This window comes from Paramormyrops kingsleyae, chromosome 12 (assembly GCF_048594095.1).
Source record: "Paramormyrops kingsleyae isolate MSU_618 chromosome 12, PKINGS_0.4, whole genome shotgun sequence".
Classification (NCBI taxonomy): Eukaryota; Metazoa; Chordata; class Actinopteri; order Osteoglossiformes; family Mormyridae; genus Paramormyrops; species Paramormyrops kingsleyae.
In genome coordinates this window covers 29,075,195-29,088,526 of record NC_132808.1, presented here as the reverse complement: position 1 = coordinate 29,088,526, position 13,332 = coordinate 29,075,195, and the positions used below count along the sequence as shown (strand labels likewise).

The 13,332-nt window shown below is 46.2% G+C and overlaps 1 protein-coding gene across 3 annotated transcripts; it reads left to right on the top strand.

The window, feature by feature from the left end:
• The first annotated feature begins 3,550 nt into the window (after positions 1-3,550).
• On the top strand, positions 3,551-13,235 carry LOC111832885 (ubiquitin-conjugating enzyme E2 K). 3 transcript variants are annotated; one of them, XM_072697912.1, is made up of 7 exons: positions 3,551-3,757; positions 7,150-7,243; positions 8,847-8,905; positions 9,725-9,807; positions 9,982-10,081; positions 10,308-10,436; positions 10,993-13,235. In XM_072697912.1, the coding sequence occupies exons 1-7, from the start codon at positions 3,695-3,697 to the stop codon at positions 11,065-11,067; spliced, it is 603 nt and encodes a 200-aa protein (XP_072554013.1). In that variant the 5' UTR covers positions 3,551-3,694; the 3' UTR covers positions 11,068-13,235. The 3 variants fall into 3 exon arrangements, with proteins under 3 accessions (XP_072554013.1, XP_072554010.1, XP_072554012.1); XM_072697909.1 differs by having other exon boundaries at positions 3,551-3,823; XM_072697911.1 differs by having other exon boundaries at positions 3,726-3,860.
• Positions 13,236-13,332: the final 97 nt, after the last annotated feature.

The window sequence follows — 13,332 nt, the reverse complement described above, 5'->3', positions numbered from 1 at the left end:
CCTAGAATATTCCATATTTCTGTTACCTAACCGCTTAATTAATAGTAGAATCACCCGCAGGCCGTTACTGTAGTCCATAAATTGCAGTTGTGCTCCATTTGCGGTACTTACGCTATTGATTTAACAGTTAGTCTGTTACCATTCATTATTCTCTCCTATTTAGAGTCCGTTAAAAACACAGATCTTGCACTTACGTTGTTCATTCCAGGGAATTTATCAAGCTACAATAGTATAAAGCTAAAACGGCCTAGTCACTAATTATTGAACATGTAGTTTCTGTATAAAGAATTAAAAGAGTATTAAAATTCCTAAACTTAGAGAAAATATAATTTATATTGCATAATTAATATTTTCGACTGCCTCACTTATGTAGCTCTTACATACTTTAAAAGGACCGTCTATAGTCACCATACAGCCCTGTAGCATTGTATATTTATATGCTGGGTAAGAGTGGCAGTTGCACAGATGATCAGTCAAGGAAGCTTCAGGACAGGACCCACATTCTAATGCAGCTAGACTGATTCAGTGTCAGGTTCAGCAGCCTCTACCCCTGACCCACCTGCAGCATCATACGGATGGAGAACGGAGAGTCGGCGGAATGTCCCTGGGCAAAAACAGTCCGCCTCCACAGGGGGCGCTGTCCAAATTAGAGAATTCTCTTTCACCACAGTGACAATGACAGGAGAGGGCACAAATCAGGGCCTGCTTCATCTCATTATCTTGTATCACATAAACAGTCATTTATGATTATTCAAAACTGATCAGTGCGAGCATATATTAAAGCCTTCCAATTCAGACCAAGATAAGCACACTCTAAAATAAATGTCAGCTAAATCCATCTGATTAACACCAGGGAATTGTGGGTAAGAATATGGAATAAAGGTTCCTGGTTTGTTTCTGCGAGATGCCTGATTCGAAGTCTTAATTGATTAATAATAAACGGTATAAATGGGGACAGGGCAAATGGAGTGCTAAATGTGAATAATAATCAATGGCGGTTTCCTTGAGATTTGCCACGGCAGGGGAGACTGGACCGAAATTAGAAACCAATGGAAAATGTTTAGGACATCAATGTAATGAATATGTCAATTTGTACTACATTTATAGTGATGACTAATATTCTCAGCTCTGATATTATACCGGGGGTGGTCAAGAGTTTGCTACACTAAAATATTTGATCAGCAATCGCCACTGATTATAATAAATGCTAATAGCATATAAAGTAATTTGCTGGCCAAGGGAATCCGGACTCGGCTTATGAGAATCGTACAGGCTTATTGGGTCACCAGCACGTACTCCAATCTTCCACATAATGTCCTCCTGGGATATAAGCCACCTAATCAGCCCAACGCGGATTTATTAGGTATTGGGTGATTTCAAGGGAAAAGCTTCAAGGAATATTTTACAGTGACCGCTAAAGACTAAGATACAAGTCTGTGTATAGGCGGTGGATGAAGACAATAGTGATCGTTTTCTATGGATAATGTCCACTGGGTGGCGTTAAGCAGCTTTAGCTTCGCAAAGAGGGAAAATATGAACTTGGCAGCGTAAAAACAGGAAACTGCGCTACTTCCTTCCCTGTAACCTGGCTGCGGTTCCAGCTCCACCGAAGCCGGAGGATGAGCCACGCGGGAGACGCATCTTACTCGTCAGCATGCAAACGAGCTTCTTTAAATTGGGATTTTACTCAACAACAGCATGTGAGATTAATCTGTACTTTTAGTTTTTTTTTTATTCTTACTGAGAAGGGAATTAATTATTTTCAGCAGGGCGCTATAATGTTTTACTGCTTGGATTTTTTTAATGCAGATAGGTGATGGTTAAAGCCCAAAACTTCTAAATTAAGATCGATGAAATACCCAATCAGTTGCCTGTATTACATTCCATACAAAACTTTACCTGTCGCCACAGTGAGTACGAATGCAAGATCTCAGAATTAATTTCATATTTGAAATCATGTATTTGCCTGCAAGTCCTGCTGTGTTAGGATTGACTGTGGCTTAGGACAGGCTTTAAGAGGAGGATTCTGCAGTGCAAGATTTTCTGTCATTTCCATGTTGGTGTGTCAGGTGCGTGGGTTTAATGTACACCAATATGAGTTACTCACCTCAACTTGTCAGTGTTAATAAGACGTGAAATTCTCCTCTCTCAGAAGCTGGGTCTGTAGAACTTCAGGCTGAGGTCAATGTATATATATTTTTATTATTTATTAAGGATGGATCACTTATGTAATACTCTTCAAGTAAACACACATTAGTCATCAGGCGAAAAAAAAAATCTCAAGGTATGCATTAAAACAGCTGAAACTTCTGTTCATTAAAACCTTTCCAGACCTCAGACTACACCTTTACATCATTCCATCCATCTTCCAACTGCATGTTCTGGCCCGGGTCACAGGGAAGCCTGTGGGTCTACCCTGGGCAGGATTCCAGGGCTTTCGGACAATACGAAGGGAAATCATCGGTGTATTTCTCAAGTAAAAATATCAGAAAATAAGTAATGATAGCAAAACTACTCAGGTAAACCACAATAAAATTATTCTCTTCAAGAACATTCCAGAAAATCTTATAGTCCTGTTTTTATGAAAAGGAATCTCAAAATTTTACCCAAGTCATCAACATCTAATGTCCTAGAGTAACGTAGCAGCTCTCCTGTGGGTCCACCCTGCGTTCCTGCATGATCACCGTCACGGCTCAGGGTCATTTAAAGCCATCCTGCTGATGAGAGCCACAAATCAACATTCTGAGAATTGTATAAAATATATGAACTGCATCTCTTGATAATCTTGATTTCTTATTTTATTAAATTTTACATTTTCAATTTAATGTTGTGGGTGGCATTAGCCATGTTGAAGCATATCGGCACACACCTTTTAGCCTATTTAATAAGGAGATGTGTTTGCCCAAAGCGATGTACACATAACGATCAGAGAGTATGGTCAGTGCGGAAAATGCGTCTATGCTCTTTGCTCAAGTGTCCAACAATGATATTTTTCATCTGCTGGCCATGGGATTTGAACCTATGTTCCATACATGGAATTGTGATTGATTCCATGATTAATTTTCAACCCCTTTTCAATAAGGCTTGGGGTCGCAGAATTTTCCAGGTGAACAATGGGCTTTTTGACAGCAACAAAGAGGGAAATTCGGACCATTTCTAGCTATTTCCATATTTTGTCGCACAAATCGGCAGTAACGGAGATATTGTCAAACCATACATTGTCACCGCGGGGATCTATATTCAACATAACACTGAAAACGGCTTGCTGTCGCTGTTATTAAAACTCATTATTCGTTATGACTCACGTTTAACAGGTGGGAATACAGGGCACCTTGGTGGCGCGGTCATGGAGGGTTTGGGACAGACGAAATGCAAAAAAAGGCACAGAAAGACCTGGCTGGACGAATCTCGGCGAACATGGCAGGACCTGCATTGTAACGCATGTGATGAGGGAATAAAATGAATGCTGAGGCTCGCAGTAACCATTAAAAATACAGATAAATAGACGGTGCGAGTGCAGGGCGCACAGAGGGGAGCAGAGGCTCCGGTTCCTCTTTAAATAAAAAGGAGGGGTGGTTAAAAAAAAGAGTGAGAGAAAGGGGGGGAGAGAGAAGTGAGAGACCGAAAGCGGCTGTGAGGGATACGAGCGAGGAGCTGGAGACGAGGGAGGCCCGACCCAGCACACAGCAGCGCCATGGCCAACATCGCGGTCCAAAGGATTAAGCGCGAGTTCAAGGAGGTCCTGAAGAGCGAGGAGGTTCGCCATGTCCCCCCTCCCGAACCGGCTACCGAACCGGGCCGGCGTGCGCTCCGCCCGGCCGGGGTGGGCTCGCCGGCGTGCGGTTACAAAGACCTTGCATGTGAGGTGTCCGGATGCTTTTTTTGTGCCCAAACTGGCCGTCCTTATTTAATATACATTTTTTTTATTTTTTTTTAAGCAAAAGTGCTCGGAGGGGCTGTGGAGGGTTTCATTTTAATGTGGGTCAGCTGGTTTTCAGTGTCGACACCGGCCCGGGGCTCGGAGGCCCGCCTGCCGCGGAGGTTGTGCAAGAGCCGGCCTATTCTTGTAGGAAATGCCGGGGATTCAGGGTGCACTTAGGCCGAGGCCGCGTACTGGCCGTTTCGGCATGCCGACGGGGCTTCGGTCGGTCGCACTGTGCCTGTCTGGGGGAGGCTCGGCTGGACCACCAGGGACGACGGCGTCCGACAGGGAGAAGGTGGGATTTATGGGCCGGCCACCGAGGCGCTTATCTCCATCGCGGCAGGAGCCAGGTAGCCCCGGCAGACCTCTGCTTTGACAGAAAGGGCGAGACGAGTCTCTTTCTGCGGACCTGAAACCTGACAGCTGGCTGCAATGAGGACTTTCATGTTATTTGGCTCATCAGTGGGCCACCCGGGCCAGCCCGTCTCCTGTGTAGAGGAGGACGGTAGCCTTACGGTCGGACCCCCCTGGTCGGCAGGGCGCTCGGCCGGTCCGCTTCCCTGACAGCCCCCGCCGAGCACTATCTGTCGGCACCGATCCCATGTAACGATCCGCTAACGGCGAGTTATGAGCAGCTCACACCCGGCCGGAGAAGGTGATGGGAGGCGGCGACCCGGCGCAGTTCAGGTCCGCTGCTTCGGGGCTTTTTTTGTTTTATTGGTTGTCGACATGCATGCAGCATTATTCGGCTGCAGCTTTTAGATGCACGGTCCGCAGGATGGGTTGTGCACCTACGGGCCTTCCTGCACAGGCCGAGCTCCAGCCTCCGTGCTCCTGCGAACTGCATACCGCAGTCTGACAGCTGCGGCGCCCCTAATTAAAATGATTCCCATTTAAGTGTGCGAATCCCACTCACAGCCCCGCTCCTCTCCCGCCGTTTCTCCGCATTATTCCTGCGCCTTTCTGCACATCCATTCCATTTTAACAGCTCCACTCTCAGCTAAAATACGTTTAATATTTAGTTAATATCAGCGTGTCTTCTGCCCCCTGACTTTTACTGAGTTGTCAGATGTTTCTGGTTTTGCTGCCGCTTGTCTTCGAGGTAATTCACGTCCTTGTGCTGTTCCCAACTTTACTGGAAAACGGCTCTAATCCAGATGTTTACTTGCTGAACATATTCCTATGTCAGGGTGAATTTGTCCACTTATTGCGTGTTTTACAAAGTACCACATTTGTTTGTTTTTCTTGTATATATCCAAGTGGAAATTTGGGTGAAACCAGTGCACTTGATCTATTTGTACTGTCACCCAGATCAATTAGGGAGGCAGTTTTAAACCTGTTGGAAAATGTTGCTGGAACAATCTAGGAGTGCTACTGGTTTTCCAAATGGGAAGATTGCAGTTCCTGTACATGGCATTAAATCTTTGCACAATCAGTGAGAGTTAGGCTGTTATTTCCTCCATCGCTGTTACCTGTGGAATGGCAGCTCCCTGGACTTAATTGCGAAGGAGTGGCCCATTAATATCTTCATCCAGACGCATCTTTCACATAAAGCTGCAGTGTGCTTTTGGTTGCTTGTCAAGAGGCGCGACAACAGTGCATTTTGGAGTTTTGTTCAGAAATCAATATGAGTTGCAGAAAGGAGGGTTGCAGTTTATCGGAGTGAATCGGGCAAGGAAGTGATTTGTTGAGTTTCAGGGTTGAATTTGTCTACATTTGTCCCTGGGTGTCATGTGACTGACTTGGCATAGATGCCTGCGATGTTTTGATAGAATTGTACCACAGAAGCTGACCTTAGGCTGGCTTTTGCTGTCAGCAGAAAATACGGGCATCTGAGGTGCTTCTTGATATTGAGAACACATTTTCACTGTGAAGTGACCTGACTGTAGTCACTTGGTGGTTCTCTCAGATGTTAGGTGCTTCAATGTGATTGGCTTAATGCTCTTTTTGGGGGAGGGGCAGTGATGGTGCTCCTTAAAACAAATGTGTGATGTGCATGCCAAGTGATGCTGTAGCACAGTGTTGCCCAGCGTGGTCCTCGGGGACCCGCAGACGGTTCACGTTTTTGCACCCTCCTGCACAGTCCACATTTTTGCTCCCTCCCAGCCCCCGTTAACGTGGACTGTCTGTGGGTCCCAGAGGGCCAGATTGGGAAACACTTCTTTAGCAGAATGAGACATCAGCCTGCTCCTGTGTGCTCCCTTCAGGGACGCCACACCTCACACGCTTATCCAGCATGTGGGTCGTTAACCACTGGCGTGGTTCTTAGTGTTTCGTTAAGCTGCTGTGTTGTTTTGTGACAAGGCTTAATTTCACATAGAAGGACTCATTGCAACATGTGACATGCTGATATCCCTGTGAGATAGATTAGTCTGTTGCTGTTTGTGTTGTATAGTTGATGTTATTGTCTTGCACACTGATAATAATGTGTTATAAATAGTATCCTTCCTAACTTATTAATGTTGACTCTTCCAGTTAGTTCTGCAGCATTTGGTATGGCCCCTCCCTCACTCCCTGTACCATATTTACCACTGACAGACTTCTGACACTCTCCTTACTACCTCTCAGATAGGAATCATATGAAGCTTGGCATGTAGGCAGGAATGCAGATAGTTTTGTGATTCCACAGGACTTACATGTTTGATCTTTATCCTGCCTACACAGAATATTCTTATTGAAGGGAATGGGGAAGCAGTAGAAGCACTGGGTGATTCTCCTGTGAATGTGGGTCATTTAAATAGCACATGCTGAATGGGTCATTAATATCTGGCTACTTTCTATGTGTTTGCATTCATAATTTTCCATTAAGTGCCCTGTACATTCGTTTTGAATCACCGGCCTCAGCCCAGCCCACAGCAGGATGCTGTTTGTAATGCGAAAGGTTTACAGTGGAACTCTGTTGGCACGTTTGTGCTTTTAAGTGATGTTTTCACTGTGCTGCTCTAATTACACCCGCTGAGTGATTATTTGTATTTTAATTTTTTCCCCCTCGATTTTAAAATGATCACAGAATGCTAATATACCACCACCTGTCACACTGCACAGTTGAAATACCGCTGTGTACTCTGACTTAATGCCGCTTCCGGTTTACTCATTTTTCAGTATAATACATTATACTCACCATTAGAATTGTGGTTACTACGGTGGCTTAATGTTTTCATTGGGATGTTTCCGCTTCCTCTGGGTGTCACTCATCTTTGTCTCCGTTCTGGTGCTTCTCTCGACAGACGAGCAAAAACCAGATAAAAGTTGACCTCGTAGATGAGAATTTCACAGAGCTGAAGGGGGAGATAGCGGGACCCCCCGACACGCCCTATGAAGGTGAGTGGAACCCTCTCTGTACCTGCCTTCCCCACTATTGGGTACGTTTAGGGTTTTCCAAGCCGCTGTGGAATTTCTGAAGCTGTCCTTGTCAGTTCACATTTCACACCTGAACCTGCAGGCCTTCCCAGTCTAGGCAGTGACGCTGACAGATGTTGTGCTGATCCTGTTCTCTTTCTGGGCGTCACAAGTGCTACATGTTTTTTTTTTAAACATTTCAAAAAATGTATTTAACAGACTTTTATCTAAATGTACCATTGTGAAAGCATGGTAAGCAGCCGGGTACGACAGGCCTTGGAGCAAATGGGGGTTAAAGGTCTTAACACAGGGGAGCAGCAGCGGTATCACTCTGCCCATCCTGGGATTCGAACCAGCGACCTTCCGTTCACAGACACAGCGTCATAACCTGCTGAGCCACACAATGTCCCCACATGCCCTCTGCCTAAGAGTGACCCTGTGGGGGCCAGCTGCGTTCTTGGCTGGGGGGTGGGGCGGCTTCTGATGCAGATAACACTCTAGGCAGCGGTGGAGTGTCGTTTTGGGTTCTGTTTACACTGAAAAAGTAGCAAAGGGTGGAAGGGACAAAGCCCCCCCCCCCAGTTTAGCGTACGGGGCAGTAGTACACAGTGGTGTCTTGGTGATCTCTTTTCAGGAAAGTCACATATCAAAGTTGCCAAGGGTTCGATTAGTGGATAACTATTAGAGCTGCAAGCAAAGTGCCTCTAACATTCTGCCTTTTGGCAATGACATCATGGTGTAACTGCAGTATGCATAGCAGTAGATGCGACTTCACGTTCACTTTTTTCCGTGACTTAAACGCTGTGCCGGACAGGCCTGCGTGATGTGCGATGTTTATGTTGACACTGAATGTTATGCACATGTCCCGCGACAGTCAGATGGGTCGTAGGCTTTGGTGGTGTCTGATCTTTCATGCCGTCGTACCATCTCGACTTTATGCTCTGGTATACAGTATCTGCAAATAACAGTGCTATTCTGGTATTTTTATATCTTGGTGATAAAATTAGGCGCGTGCAGGGGAGGAGTTCCCAGGATAAGAATTGCTGAGTGGGGAGGGGGTTTCCCGCAATAAAATTCTGCCAAATGGAGATCACCAATAATTTAAACTTTTAAAAAAAAAAAAAAAAATTTATAACTCTGTCATAGGAAACAAAACTTAGCAAGCTGGGTAATTTTAATGATGGTTCCTTTACAAGGTTGTGTAATATGTTAAAATAAAATCAGTGCAAAGTTTACCTCTGCTGCAATTGTTTGGACTGTACATGCGGCTCAAAGCCAATCGTAACCATTCTCGTCCTGGCTGCTGGACTCGCACAGTGTGAGAAATTTAACAAAAACTGTATGGATATCCACTGCATGGATATATTCTGGATTCCACAGAGACGATACTGAGAAAAAGCCAGTGATTTGTCGGCACTGCTTTGTGTCTGTTGTCGCGGCAACACCAACAGCTTCTTTGACAGACACTATTGGTAGAGTTCCAGCATCTTGCAGCTCCTCTTAATAGCTTAAAGCGAGTGTGCGTTAGGGTTCTGTGTATTTGTACTATTTCACTTTTTAACATTACCCCTTTTCCCTTTTGTAGGTGGCAGATATCAACTAGAAATAAAAATTCCAGAAACTTATCCATTTAACCCTCCGAAGGTGGGTGTTTGCGATGATCCTCTCTTCGTTTTGCTGATACAGTAAAATCCCGTAATAATGGACTTTAAGGGACCTGGCAAAACAGTCCGTTATATCCAGAGTTGCTGTTTCCCCAGAACACAACTACAGGACACCATTTACTCATGCCACACCCCAGCAGCCACACTTGTGGTATAGATTATTATATTGTTCATGTCGTAGTCCAACTTTACCTGATCAGATGCTTGACTATTAATAATCCCGACTACGTATCTGCGCTGGATATCAGCGGCACGCCACGCGCCTTGTAGGCGGAGCCTGCATGTCCGTTATAGCCGAACAAAACTACAGCTAAAAGCGGCCATGGGGACTAAATTGTTTGTCCGTTATAAGCGAAATTCCGTTATATGCGAGTCCACTATATCCGATGCTTTTTCTGCATGTTCTTAAACACGCACGGCCGGGACCAGCGGACCTCATCCGTTATAGATGATATTCCGTTATAAGCGAGTCCGCTATAACTGGATTTTACTGTGTGTGCGTAATTTCAGCTAATTTTATTTCTTTTTCCCCTCCATTTGTCTCTGGAAGTCTCTCTTTTCCCCTCTAGTATAATTTTATAGAAATAATGGTTACCTGGTCTTTGTCAGGACCAAACACTCACTGCCTGCATGTGATTTTACACACAAACTCAGTGTAGTCATCAGTTTTGGATTTGTGTGTTCTTCATGTCTGACTGGTAAATGTCCCCCTCGCCGCCTTCCCTGGGGTTTAGGTCTGCCCCTAGTGGCCACACCCCAGTATCGCGCCTGACACTCCTGTCCCTAACCTTCTGCGCAGGTACGCTTCATCACTAAAATATGGCATCCAAACATCAGCTCCGTCACTGGTGCCATATGCTTGGACATCCTGAAAGATCAGTGGTGAGTTTCCCTTCCACAAGAAGCACTCGGTGGTAATGTTTAATCAAGCATAGGACAGGCCGCTTTCAGAGTCTAAAATGCAGTGAGGCGTGTTGAATCAGGACATGTGGGACAATAGCCATGGAGGAGGGACCCCAGAACCAGTGTGCTAACAGAACCCCCCCCGCCCCCCAGGGCAGCCGCCATGACGCTGAGGACCGTGCTGTTATCACTACAGGCTTTGTTGGCAGCAGCAGAGCCGGACGACCCTCAGGATGCAGTTGTGGCAAATCAGGTGGGTGGGGGGGGGGGGAAATTAGCGGAGGAGCTGCGGTGGGACCGGGAAGTGGGAGGGACATATGGGGCAGAGGGTTACTCATTCGATTTCGAGAGAAATTTATCCTGTATTTATAACTAATACAGATCACAGAGGTAATGCACAAGGTCCTTGAAATACCATGTTCTGATGTGACTTTAAGGTGTGGAACTTCTTCATTAGAAACTGCCATCTCTTATTCCAGTACAAGCAGAATCCAGAAATGTTCAAACAGACGGCCCGACTCTGGTCTCACGTTTACGCCGGGGCGCCAGTCTCCAGTCCCGAGTACACCCGCAAAATAGACAAGCTGTGTGCAATGGGCTTCGACAAAGTGAGTACGGGAGAAGACCCCTGTCCTGGGAGGAGTGGGTGATGCCACAGATGCTGCTGCTCATTATGATGGTGGAGTGCAGTTAATGTTGCACCATTGTGGACATTGTGGGCAGTACGACGACAGATATATTTTTGTCTAATATTACCGATAACCAGCTAGCTCCGAGATAAACAGATGCGTGTGAACGATGTCGGTGACATTTCACCTTAAGATCCCAGGAATACGTGTAGCGACCACATCGAGTAACACAGGCAGTGTGACCTCAGCAAAGCAGCGCCGACTGTAGCGCAGTTCTAAGTGATGAGCGACCCGACGAAATCTCCCATCCTCCACTACGGAAGATGACTGAATGTCCAATGCAACCACATCCATTTTAAAGTAGTAATAGTATATAGTTGCAGTACTGCTACCTTTGAATATCGATAAAGTGTGAATATTGGCTGGTGTCGTCATGTTGATTTTTAGCGAACATCGCCCGACACCGACACCGTGACAGGTATGCTCTGCACCTCTGTACGAGGCTGTGCTAAGAGGCTGTTCTCCTCGCCCACAGAATGCAGTAATAGTGGCCTTGTCGTCAAAATCCTGGGATGTGGAGACGGCAACGGAGGTCCTGCTCAGCAACTGAGTCTGTGCTCACCATACACACACCAATCCGAAGTCCAGTCTCTTACGTTTTGACCCCCTTTCCCCAGCCCACCTCCATCCATCCATCCATCCATCCTCCCCCTCAGCCAGTCCCTCCCCCCCCCCTCCACCAACCCCACCCCCACCCCAGGCATACCTGATCCAACTGGTTGCTCTTTTCTTGATTCTTACTTACAGGAAAATGTTTAGATTTTTAAAAACAAGAATGAAAAACCATCACTGTTAACTGATTACACCATCTAGCTTCAAGCTGAGACTGGAAAAAAAAAGAATACAAAGAATTCATTTGTAAATAAAGGTATTGAAGTCTGTGTAAATTAAAAGAAATGGGGAAATACTTTAATTTTTCTTAATATTGTAAAACTATAAAATTCAGCTGTGCTTACTATGAAGAAAAATGCCCTATACTTTTATTTTTTGGCAACTATTTAAAAGCAATGTGACCATTTTATTGTTGAAGTATTTCTGAATTTCCAGCTTTGCTTTGTGGAGCTGTGCGGCGCCCCCTTGTGGCCCGTGGCTACATAGCGGGAGCGCGCCTGGGTTGCGAGCCCACCCGGTCCCGGAGGGTCGCGTGCCCACCCGGTCCCGGAGGGTCGCGTGCCCACCCGGTCCCGGAGGGTCGCAGTCGCTCCCCATTGCCGGCTCTTTAAAACCGGGAATGCGTCCAACCAGCTGTCGTCCGATGAAGGCGGGGCCGCCGTCCCCTGGGGGGGCCGTGTACCTTCCGTGAGGTGAACCGAGCCTACGGCCCTTGGGGTTTCCCGGGTGATATTCCGTGTCGCGGCGATCCAGGCCGTCCGCTGTCCATTTACGTCACGTCCTCCCCGTGGGACGCAGACTCACATCCTAATTGTATGATTCTACGCTGCAGCCGGCCTGGTCACGACAGGAAAGGCCATGAGCAGGAAGCGGGTTGGTTAGTTATGTTTGGAGAATGTGCTGTCTGGTGTGTCCCGACTCCACCCCCTGTTCGCCATCCCTGTGGGTGTTACGTGCAAGAGGCCAAGCTGTCTGCTTTATTAGGGGCCCTAACCCCGTGGTGCTGGATCCCTTGTTTGTTCATCTATTTTTTTTTTTTATTCTTGCATTTCTTAGTGCAGTAGTAGGAGCCACAGGACTGAAGACATAATCTGACTGATCTCTATTGGAGGGTGGGTGTTTCTCACCTGAGACCCCGATCTGAGTTCTTGTTTTCATGCAAACTTGGAACCTCAATGCTGATCTACTTTTTTTAATTAAGGTACATTTAGTGCCACCCCACCGCAATGTGTGCTGGGAGAGCAGAGCTGTGAAGTGACGCCTTTTCAATGCCAAGTAACTCGGAAGCAGGAGGCGCCGTCGTACGCGTGCAGTTTAAGCCCGGAGCGTTAACCTCGTGTCCATGACCAGTTTCGGTGATCTTAACTAGTCGCCATTTCTTTGTTTTTAAGGCCATGTTTTCACTTAGACATGAAGGGATGCAAATACCAGCAGGCATTATTTTTTTTCCCCCTCTTCCTTTTATGGAAGTATAGCGCTCTTCAAGTTACCATGCTGGTGTGTTTGTAGTGGATCAAACAATTTGCTGTCATTGGTGGAATCAGTGGTTCACAGCCAATCCCAGCTTGCGGTACTGAAATCAGCTGATGTTTGTCCTGCTGACCCAGCGCCACACACACACACACGAATGTCTTCGGTTCTTGAATTAGGAGGTTGCTGAACAGCTTTCCTGAGCTGGTGCTACGGAGCACGTCTTATGCTGGATAGTGCAGGGCGGACACACTGCGGTCGGCTTCTGCTGCACACCTTTGCAGACAGCTTGTCCTGCTCAGTCACGCTGTAGTTAAAATGCCCCCTTCTGTCTGCACATGGTAGTGCAAAGTGGGTGTTTTTTTTTTTTGCTGTAAGACTAAGGAATGTGTACTTACTCATGTACAGCCTTTTGTTCAATTAATATATCATTAGAGTGCCCCCACTGATGGCTGGAATTATTTTTTGTAAAAAAGGGAAAGAAAAATGGAAACAAAAACACCCCAGGTCTTCCTTATTGTTGTATTTAGTATATTGCACGAAAATGGGTTGCGGTTTATTATTTTATTTTATTTTTTTCCCAGTTTGAATCTCCTCTCATCTTCTCAAAGTGAAATAAAGAGTACAGCATGGTCACTGGTCATACTGTCGTCTTTAAGACAACAGCTCCTTCCCTGCTGAGAGCGGACTGCCCCACCAAGCCGAGTTCGTCTGAGAAGTGGGACTCTGCCTG